The sequence below is a fragment of the Haliaeetus leucocephalus genome, unplaced genomic scaffold (genome assembly GCF_000737465.1).
Source record: "Haliaeetus leucocephalus isolate CR32 unplaced genomic scaffold, Haliaeetus_leucocephalus-4.0 Scaffold656, whole genome shotgun sequence".
Lineage (NCBI taxonomy): Eukaryota > Metazoa > Chordata > Aves > Accipitriformes > Accipitridae > Haliaeetus > Haliaeetus leucocephalus.
The window spans coordinates 4,840,974-4,860,914 of NW_010973092.1; the positions used below are offsets into that span (position 1 = coordinate 4,840,974).

At 37.2% G+C, this 19,941-nt stretch overlaps 1 protein-coding gene across 1 annotated transcript in view; it reads left to right on the forward strand.

Moving 5' to 3' along the window:
- SPOCK1 (sparc/osteonectin, cwcv and kazal-like domains proteoglycan (testican) 1) overlaps positions 1 to 19,941 on the forward strand; it is a 320,542-nt gene that overhangs the window by 100,162 nt on the left and 200,439 nt on the right. Inside the window, exons 2-3 of the mRNA XM_010578881.1 lie at positions 5,471 to 5,479; positions 8,608 to 8,653. Of these exons, the coding sequence (XP_010577183.1) occupies positions 5,471 to 5,479; positions 8,608 to 8,653 (55 nt within the window). The remainder of the gene's footprint in view (positions 1 to 5,470; positions 5,480 to 8,607; positions 8,654 to 19,941) is intronic.

A 19,941-nucleotide genomic window follows, 5' to 3' on the forward strand; every position in this document is an offset into this window, starting at 1 on the left:
TGTAACTCCATTGACTTGAATGTGTTCCATGGCAGACTTTTGTTTTCTAACTGTGTTATATAAATGCCACAGCAGATAGTACAAGTGCCAAGCATCATTATACCAGAGGGATGTCTCAAGCTTATTTTACTGAAAGAAGTTTGTTCTCTGGCCTCCCACGAAGGCACTCAGCTTTGCTACCCTGTATCATCCTGCTTGGGCTTGGCTCCTTGGGTGGGAACTCCTTGGTAATGAGACCACAAACAGCTGCTGCAATCAGGACCTCTTGCACCCTGTGGAGCTCTGGTCCTCTTTGTCCCAGAATTCTGGTGCTGTCCTCTTCCTTTTACTTGTCTCCTATTTGCCACCTACATCTTCCCTCCCGAAGAGTCCTGTTTCTGAATAAGTGATTATAAATTTAATTTACTGTCTATCACTGGGAACCCTGACTAAAGTTCAGAAGCTGAAGCAACCATGTTTGTTGTGGAAGGCGGATGGGGAATTCTGGTTCAGTAGAGATTTGCATAAACATGCTGTAGGTATTGGGGTATAATCGGAGAATAACCAAAGAAGTCGGAAACGCTCAAGTGTCTGGGACCAAATGCTGGAGAGTGTAGGGCCTTACAAATTTGTTTAGGGGTCAGTAACTATTGAGCTTCCCTGCAGATTGCCCCAGATTCTGATTACCTGAGGAAATTGTTTCAGCTGAGATGGTAAATCATCTCTATACCACCTCTCATCCTCAGGCCTTGTTAGAAGTATTCCATTGCCTGTCTTCCCTCCATCCTAATTCCTTCCTCACTTTGCTGCCTCTCCGATAGCAGCAGTGGAGGCTCTTTGCAAAGGTCATGGAAGGGGAACTTGTGACTGGAGAAAAAAATGCATTGAATGTGACTCTGTAGTGCCTCTAAGAGAGTTCTGAGTGGCTGAGGCACTGTAGCTAGTGAGTATGTGTTGTTAATTTACAACATAAGCAACCAAGTAGCGTTCTGTTTTTCAGCCTAGTCTTAGAGTTGTAGCATCTGTGAGGACAGTAGGGCACATCCAATGCAACAAGGATCAGTGAGCCCATACCTTGGAAGTCTCCTGAGTTTTACCTTTCTGGGCTTGTGAGAGCTTTACAGCTTGCAGCGTAACCTCGTGTGGCTGGTGGGACATACTGAAGAGTGAAAAACTTGATGAAATTAAAGTTAGAAAGAATTATTTAACTCTAGGTGGGGATAACAGGCTTTTTAGCACATGCTAATGGGAGGAAGAGTTCAAGCAGAAGTGATAATGTATTTCTAATAACGTCTACGAAAAGGGCCAGCAAAGAATAATCAAACTCAGGCTTTTTTTCAGTTTTAGGTATTTCAGCACAAGCTAGCGTAGACAGTTGTGTGATTGTTCCAGCCACCCAAATATATCAGCTGTGTATGCTGGCACAGTGCTGTGCTAAAGCAGCTATATAGCTTCTGGCTCACAGCTGGGCCTCGTTCATCCTGCTTGAAGCACAAGCAGAATAAATGAGCATCTGTTTGCCCTCGACATTGTAGACATATCCTCTGGCTTCATTCTTACGGATAAACAAAGAGTGGTTTGGGTTTTTTTAAGAAATATTTTTAATTCTTACTCTATTTATCTTTTTTACCAAAAAAAACCCCAACAACAAAAAAAACAATAGAGCAGCTGGAAGATTTCTGTGTAAAAGGCCATATGATTGAGTTCTAAAGAATGAGAATTCTTCTTCTGGCTGACATGGGCTCAGTGGTAACTTACTTCTCAATGTTTTTTCAATTTTTTTAAATTTCATTTCTGAAATTTTTGCCACGTCAATGAATCATTGTGACTGTGGGTAAAGAAAGCCTATGCTGAAAGTTTTGCCTACCACTTTCTTACTGGAAAAGTCTTCCAGTACAACAGGAGTGGCAAATCTTGTTTCCTGATATAGCAAAAAAACCAACCCCAACCAACCAAAAAAACTTTTAATTTATGAAAATAAGAAAAAAGTAACATTCTGGGCCATATTGAGGAGAAGAAATTTTTTTGCACGTTAGTGGTAGCTAAACAAAAAGTACATGTGCTGAGAATTTGAGTCTTATGGGACATCTGAGATTGTAATACGTGGTCAAGGGTCTTTTCTATGCCATACATATCTGAGGACTTATTTGGATATGTATTTATGTATTTTATACTGTTATTAATAAACAGGTATTAATATATTTAACATAATATACAAGTCCAATGTGAATCCTTTATACCATTTCATTCTAGGCTAAAGCATTTCATTATATTTTTATTACTGACTTAGCTACAGTATTCTAAACAGGTCCTGACATCCTCAGACCTTTCATTACATGTGGTACTACTGCAGTCTGGAATGGTTTCTTTCAATTTCACCACTTACTGTTGCTAGCTCTTTAACTAAACCCTTACATTCCTGGCCTTTCTGGGAAATTTATCACTAAACTTTTCAAAGATTTCCCTTACCAAATTTAAAATTAAATATCCACAGCACAAGCACTACTAATTCCCTAAGCAAAAGCATTAGTTTTGGATGCATATTCTCTGATTCCTGGGGAAGAGAGCGAGCTCAGAAGTGGTTAGAGATGTCTTAAAGTGCTTAGGAGTTTGGGGTCAGCTCTTGACACTAATGCAGACTCTGGACACTAGCTACCACTGGGAAATCTTTATTCACTGAAGTACTCAGGGGGTAAAATATTTTCTCTTCCTCTTAAATAAATAAATAACATGCAATTTGCGGACACAAACTATTTGCTTAAAACAGGCAATAGGCTTTAGGGAGATATTTACGATACAAGCTAGATTGACTTTAGCAAGCAGCAGCAGCTGGTGCTTTAACACTGCTCAGTGTTGAAATGATCTTCTGTTCTGCAAGGTAGAGAGGCAGAAAATGCAGCTGCATCTTTCTGGAGCTAATTTTAAAAAAGCAATGAGCTGGTAATTACCACTTTCCCCAGCTGGTCTTTGTGAGGGTAAAAGGTTTGATCATAGATTGAGGATGGAAGAGGAAAATACTAAGCAGGCTGCAGACAAGTCTTAATAAACGTCCCTCCTGGAGATACTTAGAAATTTAAGCTCTTGTGGGCTGGGAGGAGCTGGGAATGAAGATTAGTTCCAACAGGTTATCTGACAGTCCTTGGGGTTATGCCTTTTGTATATGAGTTTTCTCAGGAAGGCTATGTGATGAGGGTTTCATGATGGCTGTGTACCCTGTAGGCTCACCCAGTTGAGTGTGATCTTCCCAGCCCTTGGGGGAGGAAAATGAACTGAGCTGGTTCTGAAAGGTGCAAAATAAGGCAGGGGGTGGTTCTGTGGAGTTTCTTCAATCAGCATCTCATTTCTGCCTGATTCATACAAGTAATTTATAAGCTCAATTAACGCAACAAAATATAAATATTTATGCACCCATTTAGCTAATGTTTGGCTCTATTTATAAACAACAGCATCTTGCAAGAGCTTCTTTTTGACAAGTAAATAAAGTAAGTATGGAGAGTGCCTGTGTGTTAAATTAACCATGCTTCGTTAACTCCTCCAAAATATCAAGTCTTAGGTAATAACTAAACCAAAAAGTGACAGTAGAGTAGGTTTGGAGGGAATAACTTAAATACCTTAAACTTCAAGAGGACAAGAAGCTGTTTTTTCCTTTCTTAGTTGATGGGGGGGAAGATGATAAATCTGTTTGGTTTTACCATTAATTTCACTTTTTAAACTGTATTGTAGTAATATGGAGGGTAATAGGAAGGAAGAGCAGTCACATATTAATGTACTGGTCTTACGGTCAATTTCTATTTGCTAACTTTTTTGATATAACTAACAGGAAATTGTGCCAGACCCAGGTCTAGTTCAAGGTTTGATTTTTGCAAATCAGAACCCAATCTATGAATTCTGATGAATCCTTGTGCTCTGATGAATGAGGTTTTTCATAGTACTGCCTGTAGGAAAGCTTTTGTGAGCTTTTAAACTAGCACTTTTTAATATGCCCTTTGCATACTTAGTTTAACATATGATCAGTCTCTTGATTGACTTTGTTGATGGCATATCAATCTAAGTTGGCTGGATTTGACACCTATGTATTGAATGATAAAAGAATATTTTGCTCTTGTTAAGAAACAATAATATGCATAGTATGGCAAAATGGATTTAAATAACTTCAAAAAGTGTTTCATATCATCTCTTGATTGCTGAAATCAAAATAATCAAAATGTAATAAAGAACTGAGGCCCAAATCTAGCAATTTATACTTGCTTTTCTAAATTTTTTTCATTTTTATGATCATAACTTATTCCTCAGTTAAATTTCCTGAGGATAAAATCTTGAAGAAGGATTCCATGATGCTAAGTGATGAACAGATACAGAACTGAAAAGACAGCTCCTGTCCCAAGTCTTGTAATTGATTTAGGTCAGAGGATGTCAAAAGGGAGCTGTTCTCTGTGTGAAGAACCATCTGCTATCCCAGGTGGATGTCAATCCTTGGCAGGCAGTAGACTTTATGAGGGGGCAGGAGGGAATCTTGACAAAGGCCTCATCCTGCACCCAGTAAGAACAGAACTCGAGATTTCTTCAAGAATGGGGTTTGGGCCAGTTTGAGAGGAGTCAGATTTCTTCTCCTGGTAGTGGAAGCTGAGTTTTGACCTGTGATGTGAGACACTGAGTCCATCATGGACCTGGAGTCACAGGACTTGCAGTAAAGCTCTGTACCATTCCCATCAGTGTGTCTGTGCTCTGTGACAGGGACAGGCAACTTCTAGAGTTTGGGGTTCACGTTTATTCCTGGCTGTGTGCGGAGGCCAAGCCAATGCATCACATTTATATAATGCTGGGTTGAGCTAAGGGAGTCAGATCCAGTCTTGGTTTGCAGTATCAATTCTTCTCTTTTCATGCATGACTTCAGGTGTGCAGTCCCTTCAGTTAATTAAAAGATTGACTTAGTCATATGCAGCCACTGAACCATAGGCAGAACCTTCAAAGTGTGAATTCTGTGCAAGGAGAAAGATATTTTAAAGTATTTGTTAACCAAAAATATTTCTCAGTTGCTGTCACCTGTTGTATTGAAGTGGATCCACACCTGGTTTTGCCTTCCCTTCAAAGTCCATCAAATAAATAGCCATTGAAGTCAGCTGGGGGTGGGGGGAATTCTCTTTTATATCAGGTATATAACAGATGAGTATGTAGGAAAACACTTTCTGGTGGTTTTGTCAGCCAAAAGGAAATGAAAGTGCCTTTTTTTGGAGCTCTACAAGACAGAAACGTGCTAATAGAGTGGCATTTGGCTAATAGTGCAGCAGATGAAAACTGGGCTATGACGACAAAGGTGAAAAGATCAGAAAAGAAAGAGAAAATTATTTCATTTGGAGGTGAAGGTCATCTGAAATAAGTGATTTCACATTTAAAAGGCCGCCAAGGAGAAAATTGATGAATGTTAACATATTTTTATATTGTTTTATTTCATTCTTTTTTCTTTTCTCATTTGTAATGCTTACGTATTCAGGAAGTTGAGGTAGGTTTTTCACTTTTAACTTGTAAATATCCATAGAGAGAATGAAAGTATTTACAACATATAATTCGTATTATACTTTAAACTTATGATCAACTGTTAATATTGTTATAAATGAAATGGTTTGATATGTGTTAATTATTAATGTGTTAATACTGATCTATTAACATGTTAATATTAAAATGACATAATAGTTTCACATTGTACAGCAGGCATGAGGTATTTTAAGCACATTAGTATCTGTCCTAGTAGAAAGCTCAGAAACACACAGATTTCCGTGCAGTCATTTTTGTCAGGAAGGTGTTTTATTGAATGGGAATGCTAAATCTCTTTAATCAAGCTGATCCTATTTTATATACATATATACACACACATATATGTGTAAAAAAAAGATATATACCTGGAAATCACTGTCGTGTTTAGGCACTGTATATTGTTATATCAGCATGCTGTTTTTCTGTTGGAGGAAGTTACAGTGAAATTGATGGTATCCATTCAGAGATGTTAAGAGTTCCTCCTCCTAACAAAAGTCATTTCAGGTTAATGTATAAATTTCAGCACCTTGCAGAGTACTAACACAAAAGCCCTGTCCATTTTTCAAGTCAGAGCTTTAGGTGGTATTTAAATGAGACATAGATTTTCTGCTCAGCCATATCTACAGGGTGAATTTCACCTTTACAGTGCCATAACCATTCAGTTACAGTTCTTGCTGGTATCAGTACTGAATTGAAACTCTAGTGCTGTATTTTCCGTTGTCCAACTTGCATAAGTTATTTCGAACTGCTATTGACCGTATTGCTCTAATGTATGTATAGTCATTATTTACTCCTTTGAATAATAGTGAGTTTTATATATTGAAAGTATCAAAGATTTTCTCTATTCTACTTTTTAGGTTTTTTTCCCGTATTTTTTTCTTGTGTATTTTCCTATGTTATCATATTGTAGTTTCAGGCATATTCTAAAATAAATATAGTTTCAATTTTCAAAAAGGAATACTAAGCAGGTGTGCATAAAGGAGAAAAGGAGAAAGAATACGTTTACAGAAGAGATGGGTGTTTTGTAGGTTTCTTGTGAGGAAGGTGCATTTTCTGTAAAATATTCCTTTGACACTGAAATTGAGATACACCCCCTTTCCAATCCTTATTTCAAAACTGGTTCCATATGCCAACAGCATAAGAAATCTTTCTTGGGATTTGAATTATTTAACAGTTTCTGATGCTTAAAACCCAGCAGCAAAGCAACACCTAAGAAAAAATGTAAGCAGGCAAAAAAAGAATATTTTGTTGCTGGAGAAAAATTATTCTGCTCAAAAAGCTTAAAACCCAACACATTCTGAAAAGTGATTAATGCTTGGTGAATTTAGCAGTACATCATAATCAATTACAAAGCACTGTATAAACATGAGGGGGTTTTTGTATTAACAAAGCTGTGGAATTCAAAGGCAAGTCTGTGATTCTATTTCTGGTGCCAAACCCTGTACTTCTGAAGAAAAAGTATAGACACTTCTGATGTATCTGAAATAAATTATGAATAATAATCTCTGTTGTTATTGTGGAACATTGTCACTGTCCATGAAGTCAGTATAGACACCAAGCACGAATATACTTTGAAAAAGAAAATGCACTTCCTCTGGATAGTCATGCAGAATTACATCCAGTCCCCTTCATTACAGGGAGCATTTGCCTGTCCTTGCCTGTCCCCAGAGCAGGCAGAGAAGAGCAGGATAACAGTCCACAGTTCTCCATGCTGTAAGCATTAGTACTTTCTCCTTCTCATGCTGGCCACAGCATTCAGAAAGGAATGTGCTGCATCTCCTGGGGTTCAGTGAGGGCGTGGAGAGTCCCTACTCCTCCTGTAGCAGCCCTGTGGGCTGTTCTGAACCCAGAAAGTAAGACATGCTGGCTTCCAAGTCTCCAAAATATTCCAGGTTAGGGTGACTGGATAGCATGAGAGCATGTGAAATTCAGTGGACTGGAGATAAATGATAAACAAAGCCCTATGGAAGAAATAATTTAGGTGTCTTATTCACACTGATGGGTTTTCAGTTACCCTCCTGGCATGCAAAAGAAATCTAGGTGTCATTCTGGACAGCTTGATAAAGACATCTCTTCAGTGGCAGCCCTCAAGAAATGAATATAGAATACTGGATATATTAAAAAGGAAATAAAGATTAATATGCAGAAAAATATCACAGTGTTAGAGAAATCTTCCGTGCTTCCTCACTTCAAATACATTATTCTGTTGTTATCACATCCTCTCAAGGAGGACACAAGTGAGATGTACAGAATATGCTGAAACTAAATATTCCAGTTCTTGAGGACTAGGGTTGATGGCACTCTGAAGTGGGGGAAACTTTGCCTTCAGGTAAATATTTGCTAAGTGCATAGAATACAGATTGATCCAACACACAGAAGGGTTTTCTGTTCTTTCTGTGCAGAGATTCAGTTGCAACAGGACGATCATTTGCCCAGGCACTCTGACATTTTCTACTTTCTCCATTTTAAAGTCCAATCAGAATTATGTAAAACAGAACCACAGGACTCACAGCAGAATAGTATCTTTACATTAGATTTAAGAAGATTTTTAAAATTTAATGATGGGAACAGTGACAAAAGTATTCACTGCAAGTGCTCCTGGATTTTATTGTACTTTAAGTACAACGCTTATGATATTATTGCTGTATTTCTGTACATTCACAATGGTGTGATTTACATGTGTCCAAAGGAGTATAAGTATTTTTGGATTTACTTTGCTGACCTTTCACCAAACCAGGATGGTGTGGATCATGTTACGTTATCTGAACAATATGCTCATATCTTTGTTATCAAAAGTTGTAGACTGATATGAAATAATACAGAGTTATCAGAAAATATTTAATAATGAACATACTTTGAAAAACAATTCAGAAGAAAAATTCAAGGTGCTGAATCCAAGGAATTTTTTTATTCTTTAATTTCTAACCTGCATTTTCTATTCTGTAGGACACAACCCATTGAAAGTCTTATCTGATTTGGGCTAAATATGTTGGCATCAAAAGATGAGTTGATGCATTTGTAGTTTAGTTATGTAAAATTGTAATGAAAAGACTGATTATATTTTTCCTAAGTTTCCTTTTTTTCCTCTCCATTTAGGATGATTATTTCAGAAACTGGAATCCAAACAAGCCTTTTGATCAAGGTAAAGTTAGTATGTATTTTGTGGTTGTCTTCTGCTATTTTGTGATATCTCCATATACTTTATGCCTTTCTTCCTCATCTGTCCCATGCATTAGTGAAGAGCTATATTCATACTTACGTCTCATTCCCAACTTAGTCACAGCTTGAGCTGGTTTTTGTATAAGGGTTTGACTCATCTCTGTTTTTTTCAGCCACATTTTTTAATCCCCATCCATTCCAGTTTATAATCAATGATGATATATATGCTTAGAAAGATTCTCTATAACCATGAATCTCGATCTAACATGCAATTTAAACCAGGTATCTTCACGTACATTTTCTTTCGTGTTAAAAACATGATTACTGCACTTCCTAACACTTCAGGGGCCAATTCTTTGAAGCCAGTTGTAATGTATGAATTTCAGGGCTGTTTTTCAAAAGAAAAGGGTGTTGTGTATATGCTGCTGATTCAGATGCAGATTCTGTAAATGACACTTTGCACTTTGTCTTGGTGAGTTCTTAAGTTATGGCAGTACTTCAACGATTTCTAGGCCAGCCACTGAAGGATAGGAAAAACCAATAAAAAAATATTCTAATTGTTATGTCCAGGGTAGCACTGGAAACAATAACCATGCCAGGAAAAAGAACTTCAAATTGACAACTTAAAAGAGATCTCAGATAGCAACTCCACATTAGGCATTCTCTGCTTGGTGTTCATAGCTAGCAACAAACTTTTCAGCTGGGATGGTAAGAGACATTCACTCTAAATGCCATAGATGAACATCACTGGAAACACTAGTAGCCCTGATGTTGCTGGGTTGTATTTGATACTTAATGTCTCGTCAGTAAAGAACACTGTACGCAAAGAAATCTCAGCAGTCTGTCCTCCAAAAGACAGATACAAAAGTAGTGCAAGCTGATACTATGCCATAATTTGGTCCTTAAAATCAGAATATTGCACTTTAACTTTGCTATTTGTTATATTTGTCACTCTGACACTAAGGTTCTGTAATGGTCCATACCGGAGCACCCTCAAAAAGTGTAATATGAAACCACTTGGGTCTTGTATTTCATTATTTCTTAAAGCTTTCCAGAATGTATTTTTTTCAGGACAAATGTTAAAAATTACATTTTGCACAGCTTCTTTTCATTTGGTGGAACCAATTATCAGCTGTTTGATTTGTGGAAGATAACAGCAGACAATATAAAGAGCACGTCAGTTAGCTTCTCTGTTTGCCTTTTGACAGTTGCTCATTTTTCCTGTTTGTAATGTTCAGTGAAGCTCATATAACTCCTGCTTGAGAACACATATGAGGGGAGAATATTACAGCTGTAAAATCACAGGTAGATGGTAAAGTTTTTCCATTGCTTAAGGTGTTTTTAGGATCTTGGATTTCTTTGAGTAGTTTTGGTTCATTATTCTCCATCATGCCTCTTAACTTGCAGAACGGCAGTGTCCTAGAATTTTATTCAAATGGTATTCAATAAGTTTCAATCTACTTCTGCTCTGAAATTTGTAGGGATTTGAAAATATGTTGTCCTAAAGTCATATAGAAAGGAATGATCATGTACATGGTAACTACAATACAAATGAATTTCAGTCATGTAGATCCCTTGATTCATTGCACAGTCCTCCTCTCTTTGGGATCCTGTGTTCAAAGTTAAGTGGCATTCAAGTGGAGTGTGAGATTTCCTCTGCCCTTCAGAATGTGAAGTGGCTATCTGGATATATAATTGTTGTGATTTTTACATTCAGAAAAGGTATTCCTGCAAGAAAATTGCTTAGGCAAATTAATGAGCAGGCAGGTAGTGCGCGCTTTTTTTTTTTTTTTAAAGAAAAAAAGAGTTCATGGTGAAACAGTCACAGTGTGGTACGCAGAAGGAGACAGCAAATTAAAATGTACATGGCCTTCTCCAAGCGTGACTTATGCCTGGTGTCACTGGGATTTAACCAGTGGATAATGGTTAAATAATGTTAGATAATATCGGTGTTGCATAATTGCAGGAGGTGCCCAATAGTTTAGTTAGTTGCTATTTTTTTAATAACTGCTTAAGAAAAAAAGCAAGTCGTGTTACAGAAAAACATTTTTATGCCTCTGGAAGTCAAACACCATGAAATTATACTTGTGAATCATACCACAAACAAGAAGAAAGAGTGAGTCAGTTCAGAAGGAGAAGGAAAGGCATGAACAAATGCATGAAGGGACAACTAGATAAATGACAGGCCAGTGGAGGAGATGGAACTACAATGCTTTCTTTATTTGCTTTCAGTTTCAGCTTTGGCAGTCATTTATTTTACAAACAGGAGTCATAAAAGGGAGCAGCTTTGCTGATCAGAGATTTGAATCTTCAAAATTACTAAAGTGTTTAGGGAAAAAATACCCATTGGAAGTCTCTGAAGGTGCTTTTGAAAATTCCACTTTACATCTACTTCTGTATTTCCATTGCCAGGCATGTTCCGTGTATTGTCTGTAGGTAGCTTGCAGGAATATCCTTGGGGGCTTTTACACGTTACAGCTGAAGAGTGTGGATTCTCTGTCTGTATGGAACTTAAGTGTCAAAGGAAATGGAAAGATGATGTTTTTGTTAAGGCATATATCCACAGAGATTTTCAAAGGCATTTGAGGGATTTAGGGTTACAAATCCTATTGACCTCAAATGGAACTTAGGCTCCTACCACCTGCAGAGGCCTTGTGACCCTCTTTCTTTCCAAGAGGAAAAGCAAAAAGGTAAATCCTGGCAAAATGTTGCAAAAAGATTTTGAACTGACATGCTTTAAAACTGTATTGTTCATTGTGTTACTGAGATGTCTGACTGAGCAAAAACACAAATCATTTTAGAGAATCTAAAATCACAGGTGGGTACCTTGAAGCAATACAAACAGTTGTACATCTGTTAAATATTCCCATCTCTTTACAAAGAAAAGGATCATTTCTCTATCAGTGTAAAATTTCTCCAAGACTATGGATAGTCTGTTGTCAGAAAGCAGAATGCAGACTAGGCAATGCAGTCTGAGCATGATACTCAGCCTTGCATAGAGATCTGTGCACTGCTTTTGTCTTATTTAAATCTTACAGATGGATTTTATTTGGCCAATAGGTCATTCTTTTTGACAAAGTGGTCACTACTCTTGGCTGTGGTAAAATTCACCCTCACTAGAATGTTAAAATAGCCACTCCTTTCTAATGAGATTTCTTACACAAAAAAATTACCTTAGAAAACTGTTGCTTAGTTTAGTTACATATACGTGGAGCATGTGAGTCTTTAGCCACTGACTCCTATGTTGTTGTCACCCAAAAAATGAAAAGAAGAGAAATCATGTCATGTTGCTGCTTTGGCCCATATGAATCAGACGCTGACAAGACTAATGCTCGGTTTATATATCCATATAATTATATATACATGTGTAAAGGTGTATATACTATATATATGTGTATATAGAGTACCATTTAAATAGGAAGCACTGAGACGAAGGAAGGAATGCTTTCTTTCTCTTTTCCAGGTGTTTTCCAGCACGTTTAATTTCTGTCATTTTCCACACAGAGAAAAAAGAATAGTCAGAAGAATTTGTCCTAGACCTTTTGTGGTGCAAACTGCAAGAAAATTGTTTAATCTGGCTTCAGTCTTTACTTCTCCATTCACCCTGCCCTGACATTTTTTTCCATGTTGTTCCTTTTGGCTTTGGGGTCTTTAAATGCCCCCTGTGCTCTTGTATGTTTTTGGAGATAGAAAAGCTTTCATTTTGTATTCTTTGGGGTTCTTATATCCAGAGAGCCTGTGCAGATCCTGCAGTAAGGAGTCCTAGCTTGCTCTTGTGTAGTAGCAGCTCCAGGTTCTCACCACACAATTGTTATTTTGAGAGATATCCCAAAAGCAAATTTTAACCTCACAACACCAAGGTTCTTCCTACAGTGACTGAAGAGAAAAAACTTCTCCAGTGGGTGAATGAAAGCAAAAAACTGCCTCTCTCCCTGGGCTGTATGGGAAATCTGAGTCTAGCATTACTAAGCTAAGGCTAACTTGTATGAATACCCACTGTTCGGGACAAATTTACAAGTTTTTAATGTTTAAAGTCTATTTCTCAACTCTAAATGTAAAATCATGTTTGAATATTCTAATCGTGAAGTCTTTATATGGAACCCAGACTGTAGAATCATGATGAGGGAATTGGGAGAGCAGTGCTTAGAAGTAACTGAAGGTGGCTAGTACCTGCCAGAAGTGATCTCACAAAGGCAGCTGGAGGGCTCAGTATGTTTAAGAGATTTGAAAACCAACAGCAGCCAGAGGTTTTGAAAATGAGCAGAGTTCTGCTTCTAGGCTTGTATTTCATTTGCATCTTTTTAAGAAGAGTCTGCTGGGTCCAACCAACTTACATTCTTGTCTACAAAAAAAAAAAAGCTAGCTTTATTCAGCAGATTGAATTATTTAATTATGCATTTAAAAACAATAGCAGTGGAATCAAGCTGTCTGCTTTCTGCTTGCAGTGCGGAGAGAAATATCTGCATGTATGTCTCAAGAAAAGAAATACCTTGTTTTGTAAAAAAACACACCTGACTTTCACTGAAACAACCCCTAGAGAGTCACACAAGGTATCTTTGCATAACGCGCCTTTTCAAGGGAAGTCAGCTTGAATGGTTCAGCTATGTCTCAGAGGGTACTTGAGTGATCAGCATTTATTTTTAGCCTAGCTACCAGCCCAGATTTTTATTCATCTTGAACCTAGTAGAAACCAATACAAAGGTGAGCATCTTACCGACTGAGCCAAGCTAACGAGGCATTCGGACTGCAGAAGGCAGGAGAGCGTATAGCCTGAAAATGATTGCTAGTCATTAATATTGAATTCAATTCTGTCAGAGTTGCAGAATCCAGAAATCAGAAGAGTGGAAGGGGCAGGTTAGTCAGGTTTTTAAAATATGAATCAAAGGGTTAGTTTGGGGTTTTTTTCTGACAAGGTCATTTGAGAGTTCTTAAGGAACTTGACGGCTAACTTGACATACATTCCTAGTCTTCTCCATCTACATTGAAGAAAGAAAAGTGGGAATCAGAGAAAAAGTTTAGTGTAACATTCTCAAGTCAGAGATTTTGGTATGGAAATTAAATGTGTCTGATGTCCTTGCCAGAAAATTAACTCATTAAGACTTTATGTATTATTATAAGTGAAAACTGTTAAATAAAAAAAATAAGTTTAAGTTACTGACAATTTCTGCTAAAAGCCACCTCTCAATAGCTGTAGTAAATTCTTCTACAGACAAACAGATGTTATTAATTTTTCCAATAAGGTGCACAAATAAGAGTATATTTTGTTAGGTTTAAAGCTTCTGGAAGCAGTTTGGAATGGTGTCCAATTTGCTTGCCACATAGCTTTTTTTTTTAAAGTATCGTTACCCAGAACATAGGAACTGTGGAAATAATGGAATGCACTCTGTATTGCAGATACATAAGCTCTGAATCCAAAAACGTTTAGACCATTGACCTGCCGTTATTATTAACAAGGCTGTAGAAGGACACAGTAAGAGGGGGGAAAAACTTGATTCTGTTGTAGTGCTGAGCTTTTTCCCAAACCTATGTCTAAAACCATCCACTGAACTGTGGAATTTTCTGTTCAAGTAGGTGCATGTCTCACCCTTTCCATTTTGATTTGACACTGGCAGATGACTGCACTGGACTGAGCTGGCCTGAGTCTTCTACCTTGACTCTGCCTCCTGCACTGAGCAAAGGGACTGGCTAGAAACATGGTACAATTTTACTCATTGCTGGTGATAGCAGTCCCAAGTATTCCAAGCTGCTGGACTTCTCAGGAAAAGAAGCTCCTGATGAGAAATAGTCTGAATTTTCCCCCTTGTCCTCCAGCCTTTGTCTTTATTTTTCAGTCTTTATTCCCAATCCTCTTCCCCAACAACAGAAATCTGAGCAGGGATATTACTTCTCAGGGCTTTCATTATCTGTCCTGGAGGGGGAAACAAAAAATTCCAAAATCCCTCTTCCACTGTACTGTGTGAAAATCTTCATCTGCCTGAATTGGACCTATCAATGACTGTAGTCATACATGCTCGCATAGACTCGTCGTGAACTCTCTATCATTTCAAAGAATTCCCCTTGAGCACTAATGAAAGTCTGAACTGGCAAAATACCCTCACTTTTGAAGAGGAAACACTGCTTTTGAGTGAATTGTGGCCTCCAGCATAGCATAGCCTATGACTTTCACAGTCCAGCAGCCCCATGGAAGTGAATTTGTCAAATTTAGAGCTTTATATCTAGAGATGGATGTATTAGTATTCACGTTTCCTCTCCTGCATTGAATTGTACCTATGCCTTTCCAGTGTCTAACTGGCAAATCCAGACTCCAGAAATGGCTGCCTGCAGCTGTGCAGAATAAAGTTTGCCTAAAATACATAAGCCTTCCAAAACAAAAAGGATGATAATGGGAAGCCTGTGATGCAGGATAAAAATCATAGAACCTGCAATTATTTTTGAACATGTAATTTTCTGTTAGCCCAGTTAAGATGTTCTTTCAGAAAAGCCTGAATAAATTCCTTTCAGAGAGTTATTTAGTACTGTACACATCTCTAGCCACAAATATATGTTAGTTTTATAATAAATGTTTTCTATTACTGTGCCTCAGATGGCAGATTTCAATTGAATAACTTATTTCGCAATTTATTTTTTGACTGTGGTTGAATTAGAGGCTTATTCGTACAACAACTACACATGAATTATGTTTGTAAATCTTCAGTAAATCAGTACAATTTTAAAACATGCTAACTGAATCAACAGAAAACAATAGCTAAGATGCAGCACATGAAATATACTATCTTCCATCAAATGCATTTCAAGCACATATGGCTGCTTATATCCTCCAAGCAGATGCACGTGGTTCTCTTTGTGCACTAGAAGCATAATATTAAATTCCTTATATGCTTGTAAGCAACCGATTTTGTCATTAAATATGGCATCAGAAGTGACAGAGGTGGGGTCCCTGTCTGTGATTGTATTATGGCTGATGTACTTTGAACTGAGACAATGATTGATAAGGTTGCTTGTCTGGAATTTTATTAGCACTTGGGGAGCACTTGTTAAGTTTTGTCAATAATGGTGCTGGCTCTCTTTTAATATCTCTTACTTCATTGACTATGAAGCAAACATGATTTTTAAAGGGAAATTCATGCCTTCCCATGCTCATCCAGATCCTACTGAAGTAAATACATTTTTTGGAGTATCACAGGGCCCAACCCTTCTCTCATTGACATCACTTAGTGAGCAGGGGTCTCCTTCCCTTTGCTTCAGTTCAGTATATAGGAGATCATTTTTGGAAATTTACCTAAACCTTTAAAAATGAAGTGTGTTTGGAAAATACATGCCTGCAAAACTTCCCTCCTTATTTGCTGTAAGAGAGACCCCAGTGTATTATTCAAACTAGCTGCTTCGGTTTGTTTTCTGACTTAAATAGGCCAAACCAATCAGGGGCAAAGTCTCCAGCCTTGAAATATTATTTTACTTAAATATTGGATGACATAGCAGTAGATTTATACTGCATGTCAGAGTTAGTTTTAAATCACTGGCCAGTCAGAAGAGTAATTTGCACAGTATTTAAACTTGTTTATATGCTTGTGAGTTAATAGGTGATTACTAGCTGTCATTTGATTCTAATTGAAAAACAGGAACTCCTGTGGAGAATGAAAGTAGAAGGCAGAGTGACAATGGCCATAAAAGGGTATAATGCAAATTTTTTAGGAAAAGAACATCAAAGTAAAGACAAGTTATTTCAAAATCAGTTTCAGTAAACTGAGAATTGGTAAGGCAGAAATTAGAGGAAGAAAAATTAGGATAAGTGGCATTTCCACAATGTAAAGGGCATGAATAATCCAAAAGCTTGGATAATGGTAAGGCTCTTAGCAACCGCAGTGGCAGGGAGTTAGTAAAGAAAGCGCAACTAGGTTGAACTCTTAAGGGAGCGCAAACGGTAGCCCCAAGCTCAGAAAGTCAAGTATAAAATGAGATGTTTGGGCAAGGACTTAAGAATAACAGTTTTTTATAAGTGTGTTAGAAGAAAAAGAAAAATCAAGAAAAATGATGGTTCACTGCTCAGTGGAGAGAGATGCTTATATAAAGGCATTGCTGAGAAGACCAAAGCATTGTTACCTGTCTTTGCTTTGGTTTTCACTTAAAAGGTCAGCTGTGACCAGGTGGCTATCATAATTAATATCTTCAGCTGAAGTGTAAGATTCTGGATTAGGGAAAGAACAGGCTTGAGTAAATTAGATGGTTGCAGATCAGCTGGAATTGATCTAAGGTTTAAGTGAATTGGCTGAAATAAAGATACTGAAAGTTATGTTTGAAAATTTATGAAATTGTAGAAGACTGGGAAAGGACAAGCAGCATGCACATTTTTTAAAGTTAGAGAAAAGAAGAAAATTGGAAACTATATCCCGTGAATTGAACCTGAAATCCTGAAAAAAAAAGTACTGGAATAAATATTAAAGCAAGTATTTGTTAGCATCAAGAAGATAAGGGGATAAATAAAGCTGGTATGGATGTCAAACAGAACTAATTTTCTTCTGTGACATTTACAGGTCTTGAGACTCTGGGATAAGCTTGCAGTAACACATATCTTTAATAAGGCTTTTGACATTGGCTTACATTACTGTCTTAGAAACAAGTTAAATATTGTCTAGAAGAAATAATTATGAGGTGGATACAAAATCAGTTGGAAAACTACATTCTGGTAGTAGCTGTCAGTGGTTCAATGTCTGGCTGGAAGGATAAATTGAGTAAGGTTCCTCTAGCTATATTGGGTTCAGTATTATTCATAATTTTCATAAAATTGTAGATCTTGAAATTAGTATGCTTATTAAATGTAGCACAGAAATAAAATTCACAGTTGCCTTAAGAAATTAAAGAAATGGTCTGAAAACAAAGGATAACTTTCAGTCTGGGCAGATACAAAGTTCTTAGGTAAGAATAACCATCTGCACAAAACAAGATGAAAAAAATTGAATAGTAATAAATTTGGAGAAAAAGGGTAGGGGATTACAATGGATTACAAATAGACCATGAGTCAACAATGTAATTCTGTTGCAAAAAAGGCAAATGTTGCACTGGCATGTGTAACTATGAGTAATCCTTCTGCTCTAGTCAGCGCCAGTAAGACCTTGGCTGGAACACGTTGTCCAGATTTGAGTACCAGGCTTCTAGAACACTATGAATCAACTGGAAAGTACCCAGAGAAAGGTAACAGATATCATCAGAGTTGCAGAAAATACACTCTCTGAAGAAAGACTGAAGAAGAGGAGCACCTCCTCTGTGGAGAGAAAACAAACAAACTAAACTAAACAACAACAACAACAAAAAAACCCCAAAACAACCCACAAATCCTATTTTCAAATACATAAAATGAACTGCAAAGTGGGGGACTTGTTCTCTGTCCATTGTGGATACAACACGGAGCAATATGTTTACATTGCAGCAAAGATGATTAATTTTAGCCTTTGTAATGACAGCAATACTTAAGCACTGGGAGAGTTATTTTAAAGAGGATGTAGAGTCTCCATCTTTGAAGGTTTTCTAAAACGTGTTAGATAAATGTGTTGCAGATAATGACACATTGACAGCAGACCTAGCTATGGAGAAGGGGAATCGAATCAGCATCCTTCCCAGAATTGCCATTCTAGCACTGTGATTCTGTGATTGTATTTTGATTAATGGAAACGAACTAATTTCATTGAAAGTACAGAAGAAATGCTGAAGAAGGTATTTCTTAAAATAGATTTCCAGTCAAAGCAAAGAAGTGAAAATAAATGAATCAGTATCCTTGACAGACATTTTGGCACCACCTAAAAAAATACAGGTTCTCATTTGATGGGAGTAATGTGCATAAAATTCAAGATCGACAAGCATGGTTGTCACAGGCTTGCAAACCTCCATGAATGTAAAGAGGGACTGGCAAAAAGCAGTCCATTTTCTCTGACTGCTTCTCCCTATCTCACTTGCTTTCTAATATAGAGTTAGGAGGACTTCCTATGGATGATTCTGTACTTGGATAATAGTGGGGGTTTTTTGTCCAGGCAGGAATAAAGGCCATGATCTAACCCTAAGATTAAAGATGTGAATGAAAATTGGTTAATTAGTCTCTTTCAATTCATTAGATAAAACATGACAATGCATGTGTATTTAGGACTTAGGTTTATAGCAGAAGGAGATTTAAGTGCCCAGGTCATCAAAACACTAATTGAATCACAGCTATTTTTCTTCCTGTTCTTATTGCTTCAGATTAAACGTATTTGCATAAAATGATAGTATTTCTGCTCCAATCTGATTGATTGCATTCTAGCTTTGCATTCCTTGGTCATTTGGAAAGTTACTTTAAACTACAAAATGGTGTGAGCAGCAAGATTAATAGAAAAAGTTTTCATATGTTTTCTGGTGGCGTTCTGCACTAAAAAGTTCCCTAATCATAGTGTGTTGAAAATTAGTATCAGTTTGGTAAGCATTGTTTAGTCATTTAATTATGTTCTGTCTTTTTTCTGTGTCCTCTGGTTGCAATATATCAATGGACCTTGCCATTGATATGTGTGTCTGTGTTGTCAGTTATTGCCCAACAGCTTTCTTTAAAGGTCTTGTCAACTTTACAAACATTGTCTTTAAAGTGTAGGGACAGGAAAGCTATATCTGAGGACCAGAATTTGACTTCCACTGTCCTTCTTGAAACCTCTCTTTGAGGATTTGATCTGTTTTATCTAGGGGAGATTAGTAAGCAGTGTTGTTGTCTTATATACGTGCATCTTTCCAGTGTCTCCTTAGTCGTATGAGAGCGATGCATACAAGCGAAGTGCTGCCACAAAATCTGGAACTGTCATGTTCACTTTAACCACGAGGCAAACAGGAGAATTGAATCTGTATATATATATATATAAGTAAGTTCTGTTCCTGGGATAGCTTTAATTTATAAGCTGAGCAATTGAATCACCTAGTCCTCTGCTTGCCATCTTATCCTTAGCAACAGATAAACAGAACTCTGTGATAAATGGATGTACAGATAAGCAATACTAGGGATCATTGCACATTACAGCAATCTTTAATGCAATGTAAGTAAGCATTATAGTAATTATTTTAATGTGATACATCAGTGTGTTAATGGAGTTTCTCCTTTCTTTTAATTGCTGGGGGTTAAAAAAAAATCAGAAGATGCATGTAGTAGTCTCTAAGAGCAAATGTATCTTTGTTGTGAAGGCTCCAGCATTTAAGCCGATTTCTCTGTTCAGTGGGGACCTTTGTAATGACCTTTCATATTTAAAACCAAGCAATGAAAAGTTG